The 26,488-nt window shown below is 43.3% G+C and overlaps 2 protein-coding genes across 7 annotated transcripts in view; one reads left to right on the top strand and one right to left on the bottom strand.

Annotated features, from left to right (window-relative positions):
* LOC140481089 (leucine-rich repeat-containing protein 51-like) overlaps positions 1–17,300 on the bottom strand; it is a 33,199-nt gene extending 15,899 nt beyond the window's left edge. For all 3 annotated transcript variants that reach the window (XM_072576742.1, XM_072576743.1, XM_072576744.1), the window contains exon 1: positions 17,065–17,300. In XM_072576742.1, coding sequence (XP_072432843.1) covers positions 17,065–17,153 — 89 coding nt within the window. In that variant the 5' untranslated portion in view covers positions 17,154–17,300. The remainder of the gene's footprint in view (positions 1–17,064) is intronic.
* Positions 17,301–17,353: 53 nt separating this feature from the next.
* The window catches only part of LOC140481088 (nuclear mitotic apparatus protein 1-like), a 117,107-nt gene continuing 107,972 nt past the window's right edge, over positions 17,354–26,488 (top strand). For all 4 annotated transcript variants that reach the window (XM_072576741.1, XM_072576740.1, XM_072576739.1 and 1 more), the window contains exon 1: positions 17,354–17,507. The gene's annotated coding sequence lies outside the window, so the exon portion shown is untranslated. The remainder of the gene's footprint in view (positions 17,508–26,488) is intronic.

Below are 26,488 nucleotides of genomic sequence, written 5' to 3'. Positions count from 1 at the left end.
TATTCTCAGAAACATCACAAAAGTTAAAGGTTTGCAAAAGTATGCAAATACCCCAGCTTTTAGACTTAGGTTGACAGTTAGCATGGACTTATGTACTTGCTGTACTTAACCAGAATTACTACTTACCACAAATAAATAGACTCTAGCTAAAGATCAACAATTATGAACTGTCAGCACATGACTCTACTAGTTGAACCTTTAACTCCCTTTTAAACTCCCCCTCTACGTACACAGACTGAGAGATTCAGAGAAAAAAACATGATTGTAGATGGAAGGGAAACACTGGGAAGGCAGTTCAGTGGTCCCTATCCACGGGGTTTGCTGATCAGAACCTTGATTCACGATCATCCTTCTCTTGCTTGTTTCACTTGCTTGCAGGAGGTACAAGTAGCTGCTACACACGTCTCTGGCTGACCGGTTAAGAGCCACAGCTTACAGCAACTGCTGAGGGAAAAAAATAACCTGGCTTTCTTCAGTCTTAATGTAAATCCTATTGCAGAGAAAATAAACAGCACCTGCCATTGTGCGGATATAACAGCTCCTCCTAAACATTCACATCCTCAAGCTGTTCAGTTCCTGGGAGCCAAACTTATAGCTGTTGGCAGGCAGAGGCCTTTGACAACTGGTCACTAATCTAGAGACCAATCAGCTGCTTGTTGCCAGCCAAGCTATACTTCAAAACAACCCTTGGCTTGGAAACCATTCATCCACTGCTTTAACACAATGCAAACAGCACTTACAATGAGTGTCAGGATGCTTGCTTTTAAGAAGTGCAGCAATCGTTCAGTAATCCTTGGTTTTCAAAAGTTATTTTCCCATTTAAGTCTTCAATCAATAGTATGGTGTTTACAGCATTGCCTTAGAGAATGCATCAGTTAATGATGACTGACAGTTAACTTCTAAGCTTTGTTTAAATGTTTCCACCAGGAATGTCAATGCTCATTGTTTCATTTCTTAGGGCAATGCCTTTATCAGAGTCCACTTCCCACAAATTAGCATTTTCCTCTCATTATTTATAAAATATTGCTTCCTCTTACACTGGTATTTTTTGTGAATTGTCCTGATGAGGGCAAACAAAAAGCTTTGACAAAGTATGCATTTGAGCAATATTCAAGTTCAATACTATCAATGACAACTTGAGAGCTAACTGTTGAATCAGGGGAGGCTAATTGGTCCCAAATAATTCAACCTCATCAAAAATGAAATCTGAAGACAGCATTTTGCAGTAACAGGCTTGATTGGAATGGAATTGGTTTTTGTTGTTGAATCGTTTGTCAACTTTCAACAAAAACAACATATTTTAACAAGTGTTTGTTCATTGAATCTAGATTCCCTACAGTATGGAAATAGGCCCTTCAGCCCAACAAGTCCACACCGACTCTCCAAAGAGTAATCCACCCAGACCAATTCCCGTCACCAAATTTACCCTGACTAATGCACCTAACACTATGGGCAATTTAGCATGGCCAATTCACCTGACCTGAACATCATTGGACTGTGGAAGGAAACCAGAGCACCCAGAGGAAACCCACACAGACACAGGGAGAATGTGCAAACTCCACACTGTCATCCAAGGCAGGAATTAAATCCAGGTCCCTGCTGCTGTGATGCAGTAGTGCTAACCACTGAGCCACTGTGCTGCCCCCTTCTATGGTTCCCCCAATTTCCCCTTCTGTGGCTCAGTGTCACAAACAAAGACACAATCTACATTGCAAATTATAAAAGGAGTGTCCTCTCTACAAAATAATCATCTTGATCTTGAATACTCACAAGACTGATTAGTAGGATGGCTGTTGTGTCGCATGGGGACAGGGTAGGTTAACTTGGCTTGTATTCACTGGATTTTAGAAGAATGAGGGGTTCTTATTGAAATGAATAAAATTCTGACAGGGCCAGACAGGGATGATATTTCCTCTGGTCAAGGGGTCTGGAACAAAGTTCACAGTCTAGGCATCTGGAATAAGCCCTTTTGGATTGAGACAGGAGAAACTTTTCACTCAGAAGGTGATGAACTCGTGGAATATTTTACCCCAGAAAGCAGAGCAGGCAAAATTACTGAATGTATTTGAGAAAGAAATAAATATATTTCTAGAGACTAAAGATGTCAAGAGGTAAAGGAGAGATCTGGAGTCTGGCGTTGAGACAGAAGATCAACTATGAGTGTGCTGAATGACGGAATGTGCTTGATAGACCAAATGACCTATTCCTGCTCATTTTCCATGTAGCTCAGCAAATAAGGACTCTATCACTTGAGTCAGGAGATTTGCATTTGCTAAGTAAATATGTAGTTTCATAGTGATTCTAAAATCACCTTTGGAAAATTTGTAACTTGTGTCTTTAACACTTAAGATGTGCTTTTGTTGTTACACAGTATTTAAAATGGAGAAACTGACCACTCACCCTAAGACATGCATGCTAGTTCCACACAGGTGCCAGTAACCTAAATCTGGCAGGAGAGGTGGTATTACAGGCAGTTGTTTTACTGTTTTATGGGAATATCGGAATCAGGATGGGCAAATCATTTGGCTCATTGAGCCTGCTCCTTTATGTAACCCAATCATGATCACTTCAACACCATTTTCTTGCATTATCCCTATAAGCCTTGATGTCTTCAATATCCAGAAATCTATTGATCTCTGTCCTATTTACATTAATTAGATTACCTTGTTCTATAGGTTTACTGTTTTAAAGTGTCAAGGTTAATAATAAATTGCAAGTTGTTGTTCAAGTCATAAACTTGGTATCTGATATCTGTTATTCTTAAAGTCTTAGAAGAACAACTGGACAACTTTAAGGGTCCATCAAATGCTTTAATTTCACCGTTTTTCGAGTTCACTGTAAGCAAGTCTGATTTGATTTGGCTTGTTCTCCTTCAGTTGTAACACTACCTATGCCAGTGTGAACCATGATTTCTGACTGTTAACCCTCACAATTCAGGATGCCCTGCAGCCATTTAATGACAGTGTTGACCCAGGTCCTCGGGAGACAACACTCCATCTTGGAGTCACATCTGCTGTATAGTGATAATGTAGTGATAGTCCAGAACTCCAGGCTAACATGCTGGAGACATAGGTTTAAATCCTCCTGCGAAATTTGTATTCAGTTAATTTTTTAAAATATCTGTAATCAAAAGCTAGCAGTGACCATGTAACCATTGCTGATTGTTATAAAACAACTTCACTAATGTCTTTTGGAAAGGAAATCTGCATCCTTACCCAATCTGGCTGACATATGACTCCAGACCTGCAACTATGTGGTTGCCCTCTGAAATAGCCAAGCAAACCACTGAGTCATGTCATTTCTACAAAATCTAAAGGGAGGAATGAAACTGGAAGGATCACACATCATCAACCTAGATACCAGAATCAATGACAGCAAACCCAGTGAGATCATCTTGCAAACATTTGGGTATTTTTGTCAAAATTGGAAGAACTGTTGCACAGACAATACCCTGATATTGTCTGTAAAGACTGATGCCATGTGACTATGTCCCAGAGACCAACATCAAAATCTCTGGTTATGTCCTATTGAAACCAGCAGAGATAACCATCAGAGGCATGTGGTCAGAAGGAAATTGCTGTGTGTCCTTAACACTGACTCTGGCCAGCATGACATCATAGCATCAAGTCAATCAAAGGCAAGACAAGCTCCACCTGCTCCAGAGATGTGTCATAATATCTCTGAACGAGTTGATTAGGAAACAATCAATAAAGGAGACTTAGGAGTCTTGTGGTACAGTGGCAGTGCTCCTACCTCTGAACCAAGAGGCCTGGGTTTAAGTCCCGCAGGTCAGGCAGCATCCGAGGAATCGAAGTATGACTCTCCTGCTCCTCGGGTGCTTGCCTGACCTGCTGTGCTTTTCCAGCAACACACTCCCGACTCTGATCTCCAGCATCTGCAGTCCTCACTTTCTCCTTGGTTCAAGTCTCACCTACTCCAGAGGAGGGTCATACCATCTCTGAGCTGATGAACAGAAAATATATAAAGCAGATGGAACAGCCTTGACTTTCAATGAACTTGGTAAGACAGCTGTCATTGTTTGGGAAACTGGAACCGAATGATGCGGATGTGGAAGATTGGTCCCAGTGTGCTGAATGAGATTTTTTTTCAGACAAATAGAAGGGGATCACTGACAAAATGTCCTGCTCCTGACTGCTGTGGAGCCACAACTTTCAGCCATCATAAACAGTTTAACCTACTTGACAGCCCTAGAGTCAAAATCTTTTGATGAACTGATAGATATAGTAGTTGTTCACTATGACCCAAAACATCTGTTTCAACGAAGTGTTACAGGTTTAACATGGCAAATAGACTTCCTGCGGGACCAGTTACTGAATTCTTGACAAGACTTCGGTAATTGGCAAAACATGGAGTATGGGTCAGCATTTTGGGAAATGTTTGGGAAAAAGAATTAATAATACTGTGACCCAAAGGAAGCTGCTGACAGAACTAGATCTGGAGCCAGAGCCAAGAAGGGATGACAGCGGAGCAACAATGGCAGAGGTTTCTGGGTGCACAGCAGAAATTCATCCCAAGGAAGAAGAAACATACTGGGGACGGGGAGAAATGAGGCAACCATAGCTGACTAGGTAAGTCAGGGACAGCATGAAAGCTAAACAAAAAGCATCCAATGTGGTCTGCTCCTGGGCCTGGCCAAACTGGTCATAAACAGGTCCAGACAGCGGGCCATGGAGGGGGTTGTTTTGGCCGATTGCCTGCCCCTTTTCTGTGGTTACGTTCGAGCCCGGGTGTCCCTGAAGAAGGAGCATGTGGTGTCTACCAACACCGTTGAGCTGTTCAGGGATAGGTGGGCACCGCAGGGAGTGGAGTGCTTTATTTCCCCTCCAACTCTATTTTGATTTAATCTCGCCCCTCCCCTTCACTTTTTTGATCACGCAGCAATTGCCCTTTGATGAGAAGGGCATTGCTTGTCACAGGCAACTCTGGTGTTTCCTTTCTTCCTGGTGGTGGAACTTGAATAAACCTATTGTCTCTCACCTACTCACACACAACATGGGTGTTGGGGAAAATATATGCATTATGGCTTTTCGGCAGGGCAGTAGTGTAAGGGAAAGTTTAAAAAAAAGTTTAAAAAAGTAAAAATAAAATAATCAGGAGATTTAGAAAAAAAAGAAATAATTTTAACCAGGAGATTTAGAGTCTCCTCAGTTTAGGGGACTGACTCTGTGCTGGCTGGGCCACAGTCAGTGTGTTACTGTTGCTTTTGGTTTCTGTTTGCTTTTGAAGGAAACCTGATTCCTGAACTGGCTGAACCATATAGCCAGTTTGTTAACTGGCATTGGAAAAAACAAGCATCCAATGTGGTGAAGATTAATGGTAAGCCAGAGGATTGGGAAATCTTTAAAAGGTAGCAGAGGATAACTAAAAAAAAGTAATAAGGGGAGAGATGATGAAATATGACAGTTAGCTAGCCAGTAACATAGAATCAGATTGCAAGAGATTTTTTTGGATATCTAAAAGGTCAGAAAGAGGCAAGAATGGACATTGGACCACTGGAAAAATAAGGCTGGAGAAGTAGTAATGGGGAACAAAATAAAATGGCAGAGGAACTGAATAGGCACTTTGCATCAGTCTTCATGGTGAAAGACACGAGTAGCACGCTAAAACTTCAAGACAATTGGGGGCAGAGATAAGTGTAATGGCTATCACTAAGGAGAAGGTGCTTAGGAAGCTGAAAGGTCTGAAGGTGGATAAATCACCCAGACCAGGTGGACTGCACCCCAGAGTTCTGAAGGAGATATCTGAGGAGGTTGTAGAAGCACTGGTGGTGATCTTACAGGAATCATTGGAGTCAGGGAATGTCCCTGAGGACTAGAAAATGGCTAACATAAAACCCCTGTTTAATTTGTTTCTTTCTTTTTAAATTATCTCCCACACTACCGCTTAACTGCGGTAGTGCTTATACTTTCCCCAGCACCCATGTTGAGTGTGCAGGTGTGAGACACAGTGAGAGACAACAGGTGTGCAAATCTTTATTCAGTTTCCACCACCAGGAAAAAAAGATACACCCAAGTGGCCAGTGACAAGCAGTGCCCTTCAAATCAAAGGGCAATGCAACTCCTGTTTAATAAGTGATGGAGGCAGAAGACAGGAAATTATAGGCTGGTTAGGCTGATCTTGATTGTTGTTAAGATTTTAGAATCCATTATTAAAGGAGGAGATTGAGAGATGCTTGGAAGTGCATGGTAAAACAGGGCTGCATGAGATGGACTTGGATAGGCTAAGGAAGTGGGCAAAGAAGTGGCAGATGGAATACAATGTGGGTAACTGTGAGGTTATGCACTTTGGTAGGAAGAATAGAGTGTAGACTATTTTCTAAATCCAGAAAGGCTTTGGAAATCTGAAGCACAAAGGGAATTTGGAGTCCAAGTTCAGGATTCTTTTAAGGTTAACATGCAGATGTTACAAATGCAAATGTAATGTTAGCGCTCATTTCAAGAGGACTGGAATACAAGAGCAGGGATGTACTCTTATGAGGCTGTATAAGGCTCTAGTCAGTCTGCATTTCTGTAAGCAGTTTTGAGCCCTGTAAGGAGGGAGATGCTGACAGGTTTTTGTTGGGGGGGGGGGCGGTGGGGGTTTAGGTTGTTTGGGATGCAGAGGATGAAGGGCTTGTTTTTTTTTCTTTTTTTTCCCCGTGATCAAACAGACACTCCTGTTTTTCTTCCCCCCCCTTTTTACCCCCACACTACCGCCTAACTGTGGTAGTGCTTATTTTTCCCCAGCACCCATGTTGTGTGTCTGCAGGTGTGAGACACAGTGAAAGAATGAAGGGCTTGTTATGTGTGAGGAGTGGTTAATGATTACAGGGCACTTAGGTTGGAGCAAAAGCAGCGCGGTAATTTATAAGTAAGCCTATAAATTCAATGTGGTGCAGATTCAGGCCGAGTCTTTACAGAGTATTTCACTTGGAGCAGTAGCAGCAGTAAGGGACACAGTAACCAGTAAGCCTATAAGTCTAGTGTGGTGCAGATGAAGCAGGAACAACATGAGAATCTTCATTGCTGCTCATGTTGACATTATAACTTTAAAAAGGTGAGAAAGTATCTGGATTGATGAGCATTTGGCACCTGACAAACTGGACAGGAAGTTTCTCCACAATACAGTGAGGAATAAGAATGTCTATACTACACTTGTCGTCACAGGGTCTGCCTGAGACAAAGCTACCAAAACAGGCAAAATGCACACCGTCCAGGCTGAAGTCACTGCAAGATAAAACTGCAAATAAGTCAGTCCAATGATGAGGAATTGATACTGTTAAATCACGTGACTGCTCCCAAAGTGGCTGCAATTAAGATAAAACTCCAGGTAAAACTCTTGGAGAAGATACTGAGGGACAAGATATATGCACATTTGGAAGAAAATGGACTAGTTACTGACAGGCACCATGCGTGTGGGGAAGGTCAAGTCTCGTCAACCTGATGGAATTTTTGAAGGGGTGACAAAGATAATTGATGTGGCTGTTGTTTTATTTAGACTTTAGTAAGGCATTTGATAAAGTCCCACATAACAAATTAGTACAAAAACTAAAATCACATGGGATTCAAGGTGGGCTAGCTCGATACAAACCTGGCCTGGTCACAGAAGATGACCAAGCGGTAGACAGGTGTTTTTCAGAATGGAGACTGGTAATATGGCGTTTCACAGGGATGGGTCTTAGGTTCTCTGTTGTCTGTAGGGTATATAAATGATCTGGAGGAAAATATGGGTGGTCTGATTAGTAAGTTTGCAAATGATACAAAGATTGGTAGAGTTGCTGATAATGCTGACGATTGTGAAAGGATACCACATGATATAGGTAGATTGGAGACTTGGCCACAGAAATGACAAATGAGTTTAATCCAGCCAAATGCAAGATGATGCATTACGGAGGATCAAATTTAGGTGTGAATTATACTGTAAAAGGTACAACCCTTAAGGACGTTAACATATAGACAGATCTGGGCATGCAGGTCCACAGTTCCCTCAAACTGGGAATACAGGTGGCCAAGGTGATTAAGTGGACAAATGGCATATTTGCCTTCATCAGCTGGGGCATGGAGTACAAGAGTTGGTGAACCATTTTGCAGCTATATAAAACCCTCGTTAGGCAACATTTGGAGTACTGTGTGCAGTTTTGGTCACCACACAGCCAGAAACACGTGGAAGCTTTGGAGAGAGTGCAGGTAAGGCTCTCGAGGATGTTGCCTGATTGAGGTTCTTGGCTATGAGGAAAGGTTAAAAAGACTAGGATTGTTTTTACTGGAAAGACAGCAGCTGAGAGGAGACCTGATAGAGGTTTACAGAATTACGAGGCATCAACAGGATGGATAGTCAGAGGCTTTTTCTTAGGGTTGAAGTTTCAATTACAAGGGGGGCACAAGTTCAATGTGAGAGGGGGAATGTTCAAGGGAGATTGCGAGGGATGTTTTTCATGCAGAGAGTGGTAGGAGCCTGGATTGCACTGCCAGAATAGGTGGTAGAAACAGGCACTTTGGAGTAGAGGGATACGGAATGAATAAGAGCAGGTTTGTTTTTTAGTTTAGTTAGGGCATGATGATCAATACAGGCTTGGAGGGCCAAAGGGCCTGTTCCTATGCTGCATTTCTCTTTTGTTCTTTATTCTCCTTTGTAAATGGCGACCCCCTTGACATGAAGTAGCCACAGGGATGGCTACATTTATTGTTGGGGAACAAACCTTTAGGAACTCCAATGGGCATCTTGCCTTTAAGCTTGCAAGACTCCAAGCCCTTACATATTATATATGATTTTATTGTCACATGTATTTTACAGCAAGAATACAATAAAGTACAGTGAAAGGCTTTCATTTGTCGCCATGATTCAGTGTCATTTTGAATAGTTTAAGGAAAAGAAAGAAAGATATAGCTTCAAGAGAGTCCATTATCCTGAGCCAGCTTATCGCCATTAACAATACCTACACCACCATCCCTCCATCGCTGTCTACACAGGGTCCAACCAATGTCAAAGTCGCTGATCCTCAGCTGCCATCTTTTGCCACTGGGTTGATACTCCTCTGCTACCATCTCACCACCACCTGCACCAGACCAACCCAGGTCATTGTTATTTTCTCACTGCAAGGCTCACCTTGATGTCGCTGTGATGCCTTTTCACCACTGCTTTGCCACCCCCAGTGCTAGATCCAACCAATGACAAAGTTGCTGATCCTTAGGCGCTATATTTCACTGCTGGGCCTACCTCACCAACTTCACCCCCCGCTGATGTAGCAGTCACCAATTCCGATGCCAGGTCCAGTGTTCGCCTCTGGAAAAGTAAGAGCGAGCTCATTTGAAGTCCATGCATGGCTTGCTCGAGGTCTGCACTGGGCTCTCGTGCCACCAATGATGATTGAGCTCTGGACAAAAGGTAAGTAAAGATATAGAGGGGAAAAAAAAACAAGAGAGAAATGTGGTTGCAGCAGATGTGCTCTAGATCAGGAGCCCTCCTCCAACACCACCTTGTAATTGAATTCAATTGTAATTGAATCTTGGGATTATTGTAACCTTAGTTACACACACGGGGCAGCAGGTAGTCCGACTCCCCTTAATAATAGTGCAAGGGATAAGTCCCAGTTTTTTTCAGCAGGGACTGGCTACAGAAAATCTGCCTGGATTGGCAACAAAGTTTTAAAATGGGTCCTATCGATCTATATGAAGTGATTAGCAAGTATCCCGAGGAGTTTGAAGAGGGCCTTGAGAAAATTAAAAGGCACCAGAGCCAAGATCTATGTAAATCCAGAGGCCTGACCTCAATACTTCAAGGCATAACCTTGAAGTATTGCCCTGTGCCCTACATGTGAAAGTAGAAGTAGTATCAGAACTTCTAGAAGAACAGGACTTAATGCACCCAGTCAGATTTGCTGAATGGGTTATGCCAGTAGTTCCAGTTGTAAAATCTGACAACTCAATGTGTCTATGTGGGGATTATGTTCCCACTTAGACAGATATTCTATGCCACTTGTAAGAAAAGCTGGCAGTGAGGGTCACATATTTTCTAAATTGAATATGAGCCACACTTACCTTCAACTGGGACTTGAGGGGTTATCTAGGAAGCACGTTACTATAAATACTCAAGGAACTGTATGTGTACACTGGCTTGATCTTTGGGGTATCTTTAGCTTGCGCCATCTTTCAATGGAAAATATCCTCCAATGGTGTCCAGAGTGGCAGTCTATCTGCCTAATGTTTTAATCTCAGGAGCTAATGTAAAGAAACATGTGGATAGTTTGGAGGAGGTCTTATAGTGTTTTTCTGAGGCTGATATCCAGCTAACAAGGGAAAAAAATGTGTGCTCCAGGTAAAAGAGCTAATGTATCTGAGGTACAGAGATGACATGACTGAATTATACCAAGATGAGAAGATGAAAACCATCAAAACCCTAGCTCCAAGAAACTGTCAAAGTTTGTCTCAGATCTCAAACTACCAGGTGCAGATACATTAAGGAATTTCTGATGTCGGATCTCCAGTGATGGCACTTATCCTTTAAAAAAAAGACAGGCATTGGTCTGGAAAGATGATCTCCTAATAAAAAACATCAACGACCACTGGCAGGTAACCTCCTCAGAGACGATTTTTTAAATTGACAAGCCCCTTGCAATGGTTCTTCAGTGTTCGTGGAAGAGATGTTCACCCACTTATTATACACCCTTGGCCAGACCAGGAAAGCAACAGGAATGGGGCCATGTGTGAAAAGATGCAGGAGGTCCCCTCATCTCAGGAGCAAGGGGGAGCCCTCAGATTCAGAGCGAGGGATGTGAGGCCCATTGAGAACTAGTAATGAATCTTCCTGTGGTGCTCAATGAGTAAATGTTCCTTTGGTAACAGGAAATGGCGTGCCCAGCTGGAATTCATCACCTGAGCCCTTTACAGAGTAGACCCAGTGGGGGATGGTTTAGTTCAGTTCGCAGGACAGCTGATTTGTGATGCAGAGCTATATCAACAGTGAGATTCCTTCTCAATCTCTCCCCTTGTCTGATTTGTGGTGACCCTCAAGTTAAACCAACACCAGTCATGTCTCTAATGAGAAAGCAGCTGTGATAAGACAAAGTAAACTCAGGCCTTCTTGTGATGTAGTGGCAGTGTCCCTATCCATGAACTGCATGGCCTGGGTTCAAGTCCCACCTGCTCCAAAGTTATGTACTAACATCTCTGAACAGGTTGATTAGAAAAAGAGGTTTAATCTACTGATTACTACCATTAAAAACAAATTTAGTATTTACAAGCAAAGCACATTATGGGCAATGCAGCACACCCCAAAGGTGGGGTGGCAGGGGATGGTTTAGGCAGAACAGGAAAGGAGTAAGTCAAAATGAAGTAGGAGGGGGAAATAAAGTACTGTTTTCCCACCTTTCTCTCAAGGCATCGAGAGGATAGATGGACACTGCATGCTCCTTCTCCAAGGACACCCGGATATGACCTCAATCATAATGTGCTTTACATGCATATTTCTAATTGCCTATACAGGTGATTCACTGGTAGCAGTTAATAGTTAAAAACAAAAAGAAAGTCTCCGTGATTTAGTAATGGGTAAGCTTTTTGTGAGAGATAACAACCAAGATTTTCTATAGGTATGTCAGGAATAAAAGAATGACTAGGGTAGGAATAGGTCCAGTCAAGGATAGTAGTGGGAATTTGCGTGTGGAGGCTGAAGAGATTGGGGTGACACTGAATGAATACTTTTCGTCAGTATTCACTCAGGAAAAGGACATTGTTACCGATATGAATATTGAGTCACAATTAATTAGAATGGATGGCTTTGAGGTATGTAGGGAAGAGGTGTTGGAAATTCTGGAAAGGGTGAAAATAGATAAGTCCCCTGGGCCTGATGGCATTTATCCTAGGATTCTCTGGGAAGCAAGGGAGGAGATTGCAGAGCCATTGGCCATATGTCCTCGTTGTCTACAGGAATAGTGCCAGAAGACTGGAGGATAGCAAATGTGATTCCCTTGTTCAAGAAGGGGAGTATGGATAACCCTAGTAACTATAGGCCAGTGAGTCTCACTTCTGTTGTGGGCAAAGTCTTAGAGAGAATTGTAAGGGATAGGATTTATGAACATCTGGATAGGAATAATGTGATCAAGGATAGTCAGCATGGTTTTGTGAGGGGCAGGTCGTGCCTCACAAACCTTATTGAATTCTTTGAGAAGGTGACTAAGGAGGTGGACGAGGGTAAAGCGGTAGATGTGGTGTATATGGATTTTAGTAAGGCGTTTGATAAGGTTCCCCATGGTAGGCTACTGCAATAAATACGGAGGTATGGCATTGAGGGTGAGTTGGAGGTTTGGATTAGGAATTGGCTGGCTGGAAGAAGACCGAGGGTAGTAGTTGATGGTAAAGGTTCATCTTGGAGTGCAGTTACTAACGGTGTTCCGCAGGGATCTGTTTGGGACCATTGCGGTTTGTCATTTTTATAAATGACCTGGAGGAGGGACTAGAAGGTTGGGTGAGCAAGTTTGTGGATGATACGAAAGTCGGTGAAGTTGTTGACAGTGAGGAAGCATGTGTCAGGTTACAGCGGGATATAGATAAGCTGCAGAGCTGGGCAGAAAGGTGGCAAATGGAGTTCAATGTAGCTAAGTGTGAAGTGATTCACTTTGGTAAGAGTAACAAGAAGATGGGGTACTGGGATCATGGTCAGATACTTGGTAGTGTGGATGAGCACAGGTATCTTGGTGTCCATGTACACAGATCTCTGAAAGTTGCCACCCAGGTAAATGGTGCTGTGAAGAAGGCATATGGCGTACTGGCTTTTATTGGTAGAGGAACTGAGTTCTGGAATCCTGAGGTCATGTTGCATAAGACTCTGGTGTGGCCGCATCTGGAGTATTATGTGCAGTTTTGGTCGCCATACTATAGGAAGGATGTGGAGGCACTGGAACGGGTGCAGAGGAGGTTTACCAGGATGTTGCCTGGTATGGGAGGAAGATTGTATGAGGAAAGGCTGAGACACTTGGGGCTGTTTTCATTGGAGAAAAGAAGGTTTAGGATTGACTTGACAGAGGTGTACAAGATGATTAGGGGTTTAGGTAGGGGTGACCATGAGAACCTTTTTTCCACGTATGGAGTCAGCTATTACGAGGGGGCATAGCTTTAAATTAAGGGGTGGTAGGTATAGGACAGATGTTAGGGGGAGGTTCTTTATTCAGCGAGTCGAGAGTTCATGGAATGCCCTGCCAGTAGCAGTGGTGGACTCTCCCTCTTTATGGGCATTTAAACGGGCATTGGATAGGCATATGGAGGATAGTGGGCTAGTGTAGGTTAGGTGGGCTTGGATCGGTGCAACATCGAGGACCAAAGGGTCTGTACTGCACTGTATTTTTCTATGTTCTATAACACTTGCAGATATATAAAAAAAAACCAAGACGGCCAAAAAAATACAGACCTAGGGGCTCTTATGATGCAGTGGTAGTGTCCCTACCTTTGAGCCAAAGGGTAAACCCCACTTGCTATAGAAATGTATCATAGCATTTCTGAACAGATTGATTAAAAACCAGGCCGAGAAAGGAAAAAAGGCAGACCCAGTGCTTTGCCTGTAACTGGCTTTGCAAAGGTCTAATTGGCTACACAGGTGATTTACTGGTGGTGGTTAATCATTAAAAATATTTTTAAAAGTGACTAATTGTGGTGGGAAAGCCATTTGGTTGTGATTAAGAGGCCTTCTAGATATAAAAAAGTAAAGCAGAACCAAGTGATGGTTATATAACAAAAAGAAAGTCACAACGATTTGGTAGTCGGAAAGCCGCTCAATTGTGAGAGATAACAATTTCGGATATGGAAATGAAAAAAAAGGACCTGGAGGGGACGGGGGTGGGGGGTGCTCTTGTGACATGTTGGTAGCATTGCTACCTCTGAACCAAGACTCCTTGGTTCTAATCCTACCTGCTGTAGTTGTGTCATTTCTGAAAAGATTTGTACAAAATTTATAAAGGAGATCCAGGGATGGATCTGCAGAACTGTCTGTCCTAGGCTGGGACTAGTCTATGTATTCTAGGTGTAATGGTTCTATTTTGGTTCAACAATAAATGATACACCTTTCCAGTGAGGCTTCCTGAGTAATGACACAAAGATATTAAAAGAAGTAGCTCCAGAGATAGTGGCACACTGGTTACAATCTTCCAAGAATGCTTTGAACCTGGATAAGTCCCAGAGGATTGGAAATATAGCACCTTTATTTACAAAAAGACAAACATCTGTCAGTGAAAAATGTCAGAGTCTATTAGGAAAGGATGTAACAATAGAGAATTTAGAAATACATTGCATGATAAAACAGAGTCAGCATGGCTTCATGAAGGGGAAGCCATGCCTGACAAATTTATTTGAATTCTTTGAGTAGGTAATAAAGCAGGACAGATAAAGGGAAAGCAATGGATTTAATAGACTTAGATCTTCAGAAGCCATTTGATAAGATACCACACATTAGGCTACTTAAGAGGTAGTTGGTGTTGGAGATAGTATTTAGTATTGATAGAGGATTGTCTAATTAATAGAAAAGATATTGGGATATAGAGTCATAGAGTCATAAAGGAAACATTTTCAGATTGGCATTCAGTAACCAGTGGCTTGCCACAGGGATCAGTGCTGGAGTCACACTTATTTAAAACATACATGAATGGTTTGGATGAGGAAAGACTTAAAAATCACACGTGATAGTCTAACAGGTTTATTTGAAAGTACAAGCTTTTGGAGCGCCGCTCCTTGGTCGGTTGGCTACCTGAAGAAGAAGCAGCGCTCCGAAAGCTATTGCTTCCAAGTAAACCTATTGGACTATAACCTGGTATTGTCTTATTTTTCACTTTGTCCATGCAAATCCGACACCGGCACCTCCACATCAGGGATGAGGAAAGTAAATGCTCGATAGCCAAGATTGCAGATTACACAAAAAACAAGTGGTTATCAAGTATGAAGAGGGATATAGACAGTATGTGAGATTGGGCATTAGAAGAGATGGATATTCGATGACTGGTGCAGTCACAATTCCCAAAAGAGCCTCTTTGTGCAGTAAAATCTCTACTGAATTTTAAAAAAGCATCTTTCTATTTTAAAGAGATTTTCCAGCACTTGGCCCATAGCTTTCTATTTTAAAGATTTTCAATTGTTCATCTAAATTGTTCTTAAATGTCTGGAGGGTCCCTACCTCTACCATCCGTCCACGCAATGAATTCCAGATACCTATATAAAAACTACATACTACTGCCAATTATTATTATTATTGTACTGTACAAGTCCGATTAAAAATATTACCCCTTTCAAATGCCCTCGAGTACAAGATGAAAAGCTTTGGCGATATGTGCCTTTTCTTTTTCAGCAATAGTGAAGTTCTGATTCCAACCTTGAATGATTGTCAGTGTGGAATTTGCACATTCTCCCTGTGAATGTGTGGGTTTCCTCCCACTGCCCAAAGATCTACAAGTTAGGTGGATTGGCCATGGGAAACATGATTTAATTTAGATAAATGTGAGGTGCTGCATTTTGGAAAAGCAAATCAGAGCAGGACTTATACACTTAATGGTCAGGTCCTAGGGAGTGTTGCTGAACCAAGAGACCGTGGAATGTGGATTCATAGTTCCTTGGAAGTAGAGTCGCAGATAGATAGGATAGTGAAAAAGGTGCTTGGTATGCTTTCCTTTATTGATCAGACCATTGAGTCGGAGCTGGGAGGTCATGTTGTGGCTGTACAGGACATCGGTTAGGCCACTTTTGGAATATTGCATGCAATTCTGGTCTCCTAACTATCGGAAGGATATTGTGAAACTTGAAAGGGTTCAGAAAAGATTTGCAAGGATGTTGCCAGGGTTGGAGGTTTTGAGCTAAATGGAGAGGTTGAGGCTGTTTTCCCTGGAGTGTTGGAGGTTGAGGGATGATCTTCTAGAGGTTTCTAAAATCACAAAGGGCACGGATAGGATAAATAGACAAGGTCTTTTCCTGGGGTGGGGGAGTCCAGAACTAGAGGGCATAGGTTGAAGGGTGAGAGGGGAAAGATATAAAAGAGATCTAAGGGGCAACTTTTTCACGCAGAACGTAGTGCATGTATGGAATGAGCTGCCACAGAAAGTGGTGAAGATGATACAATTACAACATTTAAGAGACATCTGGGTGGGTAAATGAGTAGCAAGGGTTTAGAGGGATATGGGCCAAGTGCTGGCAAACGGGACTAGATTAGGATATCTGGTAGGCATGGATGAATTGGACCGAAGGGTCTGCTTTCATGTTGTATATCTCTATGACTATGACTCTATAATGTTCAATGGAAATCAAATTGAATGAAATTGATGTAGTCAGGAAGTTGTAAAACATCTCATAAAAGGTGAGACGTGTAAATGGCATTGGATGGACCATTGTCCACTGCTCCCTCTCGATTTATTGCAATGCTTTGGTTCAACACCCGATCTTCCACCTGGCCACTCTACACCTAGAAGACTCAACGTTAGTTCTACAATTTGAAATAACCTTCCTCCCCATTCCCAGACTCCCCTCCCAGCCCCTCTCCCTCCCTACTACCAACCCAATTCACTCTCACCATTGACCAAACATGTCGCACCCTCCACTTGTCTTCACCAATCCCCACTTCACCACCCTAGCCTGCCACCTCCTTTATCTGCAGCTTCCCCCCACGTCCACCCCCAGTCCTGAAGAAAGGTTACACCCGAAACATTGACTTCTACATCTTCTGATATCGCCTGGCATGCTGTGTTCTTCCAGCCTCCTGCCAGTCTACAACGTTCCTCTTTTGGCATCATGGGGTTGCTAGGAGCAACAGGAGCGGCGGCCACGTGGGGCACACTGGGAATTGTAGTTTCCGGACTGGTAACCACCGATGGATGAACCTGAGAATGCACTACATCTCCCGGCGTGCCTTAGAACTACAGCGACGACCCTGCTGTCACTTGACAAGAAAGTTGGGGTGGATGTAAACCCGAGAACCTTTACAAATACCGTGCCTTTACCCCAGTGCTTGAACTATCCGTGATTCGTTCGCCACAGAAATGTGAAGGCAAGAAATAACTGACGGACGGACTACAAATCCCAGGGTGCCAAGACAGACGCTCACCCGGCGATACCACGCGACGTCGAGGGTCGGGTACTTTCCTCCAGTTCATCCGTCACCCATTGACTTGTGTCGCTATCCACCGCCTCCATTTCTATCGATCTAGCCACTACTTATTGCTGTATTCAGCGGCTACTGCTTTCGGTGGACGCACGACGTACTCCCGCTGTTTTTGTTGTGCTAACGTCATTACATAGGCTTCCTACGGGTACCCGGATGACAGTGACGACACCGCTTACCCGGATTTGGGGCGAGGCGGGAAGGAGATCCGCGGTACCCGGATGGGAGAGATCACGTGTGCCCTCCTCCGACCCTGGCAGCCAATGGCGGCGCAGCGCGGGGAGGCGGGGCTCCTGTTTGAAAGGGTTGGGGCCCGGGAGGCCGAAGGAAATCAAGGCCGAGGATTCCGCGGCCTAGTCCGGGCTCGGTACGGCTGGTTGCTGAGGGTAAGAGCCACGCGGAGTGTACGTCTGAGGTAAAGCGAAGGATTGAGGGTCGGGTAGAGGCCGTTCTGCCCTTCAGGCCTGAGCCTGTCCCATTTTATGTGTAATGGAAGGCCTTTTCGTAACGACACGTAAAACAGGACGTCAGATGTCCTTCCCCAAAGGACCGGTGTGAACCAGATGTATTTAAACTCCCGACAATGACCTTCTAACGGAGAATAGGGGCTAAGTGCTGGAAATCGGATGTTTGATGACGATGCGGATCCGAATGGCCAAAGGGCCTCTTTCCGTGCTGTAAAATAAACTCACGGAGGCTCAGTGGTTAGCACTGCTGCCTTTCAGCGCCAGGGACTGGGTTCGATTTCTACCGAGGGCGACATTCTCCCCGTGTCTCCTCCCACAGTCCAAAAATGTGCAAGTTAGGTGATTTGGCCATGCGAAATTACCCATAGTGTTGGGTACATTCGGAAAGATATAAGGTATGGGGAATGGGTCGGTGTGGTCTTGTTTCCATGCTATATAGAATCTAATTTCAATAACTAGCTTTGTTTTGTTATTGGAGGGATGTGCGCGTCACCGGCCAGGCCAGAGTTTATTGGTCAGACGTCAGTTAAAGCCATGTAGCCCAGAACAGGTAAGGCTGACAGACTTCGTTCCCTGAAAAATATTACTGAACCAGATGTTTTTCTTTCTGACTGACGTTTGACAATGGTTAATTCCAGATTCCATCATCTGCCTTGACAGGTCCCCAGAACATTACCCAGCTCTCAATAGTCTAGCGAAAATGCCAATAGGCTATCGCTTCTCCTTAATTCCAGACTGTGCTTGCTTCAGCATCTATATCAAAGAGATGATTTTCTCATTTGAATTTACATTTCTGGTAACTGCTGTGGTGGGATTTGATTCAATTTCCCCAAAAGTTATCCTGGGCATTTGAGTTTCTTGGCAACTGACATAGGATCATGGAGATGTACAGTGTGGAAACTGACCTTTTCAGTCTACTTGTCTATGCTGACCAGATATCCTAAATTAATCTAGTCCCATTTGCCAGTACTTAGTCCATATCCCCCTCAACCCTTCCTATTCATATACCCATCCAGATGTCTTTTAAATGTTGCAATTGTACCAGCCTCCACCATTTCCTCTCGCAACTCATTCCATACACGCAGATCTTTTGCATGAAAAAGTTGCCCCTTCTGTCCCTTTTAAATCTTTTCCCCTCTCACCTTAAACCTATGTCTTGAATTCTGGACTCCCCCACCCAAGGGGAAAGACCTTATCCGTTTACCCTATCCATGCTCCTCCTGATTTTATAAACCTCGGCCTCCCAACGCTCCAGGGGTGACTATGAGGTTGCCATTTCTCTGAAAGCTTCTTTACATTTTCTTAATGTGAGGATAATGGCAAGGTCATTATTTGTTGCCCGTCCCTAATTATTATTGAACTAAGTGGCTAGTTTTGCCCATTTCAGCTATCCACATTGCTGTGTCTGGGGTCACATATCTCCCAGACTGGATAAGGATGGTAGATTTTCTTATAACTCTGATTTGTAGCTCAGGTTGAGGTTCTGTATGTAGGTTTGCTCGCTGAGGTGGAATATTAGTTTTCAGATGTTTCGTCACCATACTATGTAACATCATCAGGGAGCCTCCGGAGGAAGCACTGGTGGTATGGTCTGCTTTCTATTTGTGTTTAGGTTTCCTTGTGTTAGTGATGTCATTTTCTGTGGTGACATCATTTCCTGTGGTGTGGATATAGTACCCTTTACTGTCATAACATTCAACTAAAGTGGAGGAAAAACAACAACTAACTGCCATTCCTAGATGTCACAGTAGAGCAAACAGCCAATGGAGAACCTCAAACCAGCTTCTACAGGAAAATAACACAAACAAACCAAATACTCAACTACAGAAGCCATCATCCCAACACCTAAAAATTAAGCTGCATTAAACATTATTTCAACAAGCCACCACACACTGCAATACAGAGGAACTATGCAGAGTAGAGGAAAATCGCCTATACAATGTATTCAAAAATAACAGCAACAAACCCCAACAAGCAGACAAAACACTTCCAGGAACCCTAGCCACTTCTTCCCCCGCCCCCACATCAAAGACATCTCTGAAATGACTGCCAAACCTCTTGGCATCATGGTAGCCCACAAAACCACCAACACACTAAAAGAGGAGCTAATAAACTTGAACGACCCAATACAGACAACAAGCAAAGCTTTTGTCATTTACAAAATACCTTGCAAGAACTGTAACAAACACTACATTGGACAAACAGGCAAATCGCTAGCCACCAGGATACATGAACATCAACTAGCCACAAAAAGACATGACCCACTCTCGCTAGTATCCTTACATACATATAAGGAAGGACACCACTTTGACTGGGACGACACCTCCATCCTAGGACAAGCCAAACAGAGACATGCATGAGAATTCCTAGAAACATGGTATTTCAACCATGGCTCTATCAATAAACACATTGACTTAGAACAAACAACAGGCCCTTCAGCCCACGATGTTGTGCCAACCACTGATCCTCATGTATGCACCCTCAAATTTCTGTGACCATATGCATGTCCAGTAGTCTTTTAAATGTCCCCAATGACCTTGCTTCCACAACTGCTGCTGGCAACGCATTCCATGCTCTCACAACTCTCTGTGTAAAGAACCTGCCTCTGACAGCCCCTCTATACTTTCCTCCAACCAGCTTAAAACTATGACCCCTCTTATTAGTCATTTCTGCCCTGGGAAATAGTCTCTGGCTATTGACTCTATCTATGCCTCTCATTATCTTGTATACCTCAATTAGGTCCCCTCTCCTCCTCCTTTTCTCCAATGAAAAAAGTCCGAGCTCAGTCAACCTGTCTTCATAAGATAAGCCCACCAGTTCAGGTAGCATCCTGGTAAACCTCCTCTGAACCCTCTCCAAAGCATCCACATCTTTCCTATAATAGGGCGACCAGAACTAGATGCAGTATTCCAAGTGCAGTCTAACCAAAGTTTTATAGAGCTGCAACAAGATCTCATGACTCTCAAACTCAATCCCCCTGTTAACGAAAGCCAAAACACCATATGCTTTCTTAACAACCCTGTCCACTTGGGTGGCCATTTTAAGGGATCTATGTACCTGCACACCGATCCCTCTGTTCCTCCACACTGCCAAGAGTCCTATCCTTAATCCTGAACTCAGCTTTCAAATTTGATCTTCCAAAATGCATCATCTTGCATTTATCCAGGTTGAACTCCATCTGCCACCTCTCAGCCCATCTCTGCATCCTGTCAATGTCCCGCTGCAGCCTACAACAGCCCTCTATACTGTCAACGACACCTCCAACCTTTGTATCATCTGCAAACTTGCTGACCCATCCTTCAATCCCTCCATCCAAGTCATTAATAAAAATTACAACCAGTAGAGGCCCAAGGACAGAGCCCTGTGGAACACCACTCACCACTGACTTCCAGGCAGAATATTTTCCTCCTTCTACCACTCGCTGTCTTCTGTTGGCCAGCCAATTCTGTATCCAGACAGCTAAGTTTCCCTGTATTCCATTGCTCCTGACCTTCTGAATGAGCCTACCATGGGGAACCATATCAAATTCCTTGCTGAAGTCCATATACACCACATCCACAGCTCGACCCTCATCAACTTTTTTAGTCACATCCTCAAAGAACTCGATAAGATTTGTGAGGCATGACCTGCCCCTCACAAAGCCGTGTTGACTGCATTTAATCAAGCCGTGGTCTTCCAGATGGTCATAAATCCTATCCCTCAGAATCCTTTCTAACACCTTGCAGACGACAGCCGTGAGACTTACTGGTCTGTAATTGCCGGGGATTTCCCTATTTCCTTTCTTGAAGAGAGGAATTACATTTGCCTCTCTCCAGTCCTCAAGACGTCTCCAGTGGAGAGCGAGGATGCAAAGATCTTCGCAAGTGGCGAAGCAATTGTATTTCTCATTTCCCAAAGCAGCCGAGGACAAATCTGGTCTGGGCCTGGTGACTTGTCAATCTTAATGTTTGACAAAATTTTCAGCACATCAGCTTCCTCTATTTCTATCCATTCCAGCATGCACACCTGCTCTTCAAAGGTTTCATTCACTACAAAGTTCGTTTCTTTCGTAAAGACAGAAGCAAAAAACTAATTTAGGGCTTCCCCTACCTTCTCAGACTCCACACACAAATTCCCTATGTTATCCCTGATCGGCCCTACTCTTTCTTTGACCATTCTCTTATTCCTCACATAAGTGTAAAATGCCTTTGTGTTCTCCCTAATCTGTTCTGCCAAGCCTTTCTCGTGCTCCCTCCTGGCTCTCCTCAGACCATTTTTGAGCTCCTTCCTCGCCTGCCTGTAATCCTCTAGAGCTGAGCTTGACCCTAGCTTCCTCCACCTTATGTAAGCTACCTTTTTCCTTTTGACGAGAAGCTCCACCGCTCTCGTCATCCAAGGTTCCTTTATATTACCACCACTTGCCTGTCTCAGAGGGACATATTTATTCATCACTTGCAACAACTTCCTTAAACAGTCTCCACATGTCTATAGTGCCTTTACCATGGAACAATTGCTCCCAATTCATGCTTCTTAACTAATGTCTAATCGCATCATAGTTTCCTCTTCTCCAATTAAATATCCTCCCATTTTGCCTAATCCTCTCCTTCACCATAGCTATGTAGAATGTGAGGCAGTTGTGCTCCCTATCACCAGGATGCTCTCCACCACAAGATCTGATACCTGCCCTGGCCCGTTTCCGAGCACCAAGTCTAGAATGGCCTCTCCCCTCGTCGGCCTGTCAACGTACTGAGTTAGGAAACCCTCCTGAACACACCTTACAAAATCTTCTTGGATCTCATTAACCACCCCTGAGAAATAGAACGGGAAAAATGTCACCAGCCCAAGGAAACCTAAACACAAATAGAAAGTGGGCATTGCCACCAGTGCTTCATTTGCATGCTCACTGATTTGATGTTACGGTCCTGAGTGACAGGCCCCAACTAATTGATTCCAAGTGGGATATCCCCAAATGGTAATGCTTCTGGGTGAGGAGGGATGAACTCTCTCCCCTTCTTAATTTGACCTCTCTGCATTGGTTACAACAAGGTCAATTTAGAAAGGGTGCCTTCCCTCATGGATTCCTTTTCCCAATCCAAATATTTGAAAGGAACTAAATATTACCTACTAAACATGAGGAAAGATACTAAAAATATGATACAAGTACACATTGCAAATGTGAATTCAGGAAAAAGATAACAATGGGAAATGGATATGAGTAAGTCTCATGCGGTTTCATGAAAAACATACAGTGGATTTGCTGCAGCTATTTAGATTTGATGAAGAGTGCAGGAGGGCATGCCAGGAGCAGTACCAGGCATACCTAAATGAGATGCCAACTTGAAGTAACAACACAGGACTACTTTGTACCAAACAGCATAAGTAGCAAGTGGATAGACAGGATTAAACAATTTCACAATCAATGGTTCAGATCTAAGCTCTACAGTTCTGCCAAATTCAGTTGTGCATGGTGATGGACAATTAAATAACTCAATGGAGGAGCAGGTTCCATGAATATCTCTATCCTTGCTGATGGGAGACCCCAACATATCAGTACAAAACATAAGCCTGAAGATGTTGCAATAGAAGTGTCAAGTGGATCATCCATCATTGCCTCCTTCTGAGGTCCTCAAAGTCATGGCAGCCAATTCCACAGCATCACATGATATCAAGTGGCTGAAGGCAGTGTATACTGTAAAGGTTATAGTCTAGACAATGTTATGGCAATAAAGAGGTCATACAGCCATCAGTTCTGAAGATGTGTGCTGCAAAACTAGCCAAGCTGTTTCAATATGGTTACAAATCTAGCATTCACCCAAAATGTGTAAATTGCCCAAGTATGTCCGATTCTGAAAAATCTCAAACCATCTCCTCCCAAGCATCAGTAAAGTGATGGAAAGTGTCGTTAACAGTGTCATAAGCAGCTTGATTACTTATCATCTGCTCACTAATGCCAAATTTGAGTTCCAAAGGCCACTCCGCTACTGATCTCATTGTAGCTTTGGTTCAAATATGACAAAAGATTTGAATTCCGGAGGTGAGGTGAGAGTCTCTTTCAAGGTTGCCATTATGGTGCTCTATTTCCGAGATAATGGGGATGGACAAAAAAAAAACTCCATTTGTTGGAGTCACACTGAACAAATAAGATGATGATTGTGGTTGTTGGAGGACAGTAATCCCAACCCAGGAAATCAGCACAGGAGTTCCTCATGGTAGTGTCCTTGGTTCAACCATCTTCATTTGCTTCATTAATGCCTCCCCCATTGGCGGGTCAGAAGTGGGATCTTTACTTGTAGCAGGAACATTCGTGCAACAGAAGTGCCAGGTAACAACAAGGGAATCTAACCACTTGCAAGTTCCCTTCCAAGCCATTCACCATCCTGAGTTGGAAATATATCCTTCAGTAATGCTGGGTGAGTATCCTGGAGTTCTCTCCCGAACAGCGTTGTTGGATACTTATGCTAAATGGACTGCAGTGGTTTAAGAAGGCAGCTCACCACTACATTTTCAATGGCAGCTAGGGATTGGATCTTGTGTCCCAAGAAAGAGTTTTTTTTTTAAAAAAAAAGGTAATTCTGACATTGGTAGTGAAACAGTAGATTTCAGCATTTTTGGCTCTACAATTTGGCCTGTTTCCTTTTACAGTGGCGACTTATCTGACTGGCTGGGTTTCTAGCACTAGAATGACATTTTCTTTTTACCTGCAGTGCAAGGTGTGCAATATGTTCAGATCATGGCAGGTGCTATTGTTGGACAAGTCAGATCCCAGACACAAATCTGGCTTGATGGATCAAAATTAATGAAAATTACGATTTTAGTAAAATGTCTCTGACCAGAACGTAAGCACACAATGCTGTGGATTTTGCTTCTACAATGAAACCAAAGTTTAACAAAAGAAATGAAGATAAAATAGAATGACCATACCATTTAGTTATAATACAAATTCAAATACTTTAAACACTCAGTAAAAGTATAATACCAAAACCTTCCTTCAAATCTGAAAAGACAAAACAGCTTTTGTGTAGAACCTGAAACATATCCCTTGTACAGTACCCGAAAACATCCTTGTACAATATTCACACCAGAGTCCCTGTGTCTGACACTTTAATGGATTTAAGTCACTTGTGACTTCAACTGTTAGAACAGCGAACAGATTTTTTTTTCTGCAGCTATTATACACTTGATCTTAAGCATATTGAGCCTTCAGTAACCTCTAATGTTAATCTGTGACTAACATTAACCCTTCAATTCTAAGGTAACCTAGTTCACTATGTATCTTTCCCTTCTTAGGTCAGTGACCACAACTGCCTCTCATTTACCATAGCCATGGAGGGGGAAAGGAGCAATTACCAAGGGAAGATATTTAATTGGGGAAAAGGAAATTATGACGCTATCAGACAGGAGTTGGGAGCAATTGTTCCACAGAAAGGGCACAACAGATATGTGGAGACTGTTTCAGGAGCAGTTGATGCAAGTGATGCATAAATGTGTTCCTCTGAGACAGGTAAGAAGGGCTAATATTAAGGAGCCTTGGATAACAAGAACAGAGGAGCTTCTTGTCAAAAGGAAGAGGCAGCTTACATAAGGTGGAGGAAGCAAGGATCTAGCACAGCTTTACAGGATTACAGGCTTACGAGAAAGGAGTTCAAAAGCGGACTGAGGAGAGCCAGGAGGGGGCACAAAAAAGGCTTGGCAGGAAGGATTAGGGAGAACCTAAAGGCATTTTACTCATATGTGAGGAATAAGAGAATGATCAGGGAGAGGATAGGGCCGGTCAGGGATAGCGTAGGGAACTTGTGTGTGGAGTCTGAGCAAATAGAGGAAGCCCTAAATGAGTATTTTGCTTCGGTTTCACTAAAGAGAGGGACCTTGTTGTGAATGAGAACTCTGGGGAGTTGGGAAACAGGCTTGAACACATCAAGATTGATGAAGTTGATGTGCTGGAAATTTTGGCAAACATTAAAATTGATAAGTCCCCAGGGCCAGACCAGATTTATCCTAGGTTGCTCCGGGAAGCGAGAAAGGAGGTTGCTAAGCCGTTGGCGAAGATCTTTGCTTCCTCACTCTCCACGGGAGTCGTACCAGAGGATTGGAGAGAGGCGAATGTTGTTCCTCTTTTCAAGAAGGGTAATAGGGAAATCCCTGGCAATTACAGACCCATCAGTCTTACATCTGTGGTCTGGAAAGGTTCTGGAAAGAATTCTGAGGGATAGATTTTATGACTTTTTGGAAAAGCATAGCGTGATTAAAGGCAATCAGCATGGGGCAGGTCACGCCTCACAAATCCTATTGAGTTATTTGAGGAGGTGATTGGTCGAGTGGTGGATGTGGTGTATATTGACTTCAGCAAGGCATTTAATAAGGTTCCCCATGGTAGGCTCATTCATAAAGTCAGGAGGTATGGGATACAGGGGGATTTGGCTAACTGAATTCAGAATTGGCTGGCTGACAGAATTCTGAAAGTATTCTGCCTGGACGTCAGTGGTGAATGGTAACCCGCAGGGCTCTGTTCTTGGGCCTCTGCACTCTGCCGTTTTTATAAATAACTTGGATGAGGAAGTTGAGGGGTGGGTTAGTAAATTTGCCAATAACACACAGGTTGGAGTTGCCGTTGATAGTATTGAGGGTTATTGCAGGCTGCAGTGTGACATAGACAGGATGCAGAGCTGGGCTGAGAAATGGCAGATGGAGTTCAACCTGGATAAATGTGAAGTAATGCAACTTGGAAGGTCAAACTTGAATGCTGAATATAGGATTAAAGACAGGATTCTTGGTAATGTGGAGGAACAAAGGGATCTTGGTGTTCAAGTGCATAGATCGCTCAAAGTTGCCACACAAGTGGATAGGGTTAAGAAAGCATATGGTGTTTTGGCTTTCATGAACAGGGGGGGGGTCGAGTTTAAGAGCCGCAAGGTTTTGCTGCA

This window comes from Chiloscyllium punctatum, chromosome 9 (assembly GCF_047496795.1).
Source record: "Chiloscyllium punctatum isolate Juve2018m chromosome 9, sChiPun1.3, whole genome shotgun sequence".
NCBI lineage: Eukaryota > Metazoa > Chordata > Chondrichthyes > Orectolobiformes > Hemiscylliidae > Chiloscyllium > Chiloscyllium punctatum.
This window is presented reverse-complemented; position numbering and strand designations above follow the sequence as displayed.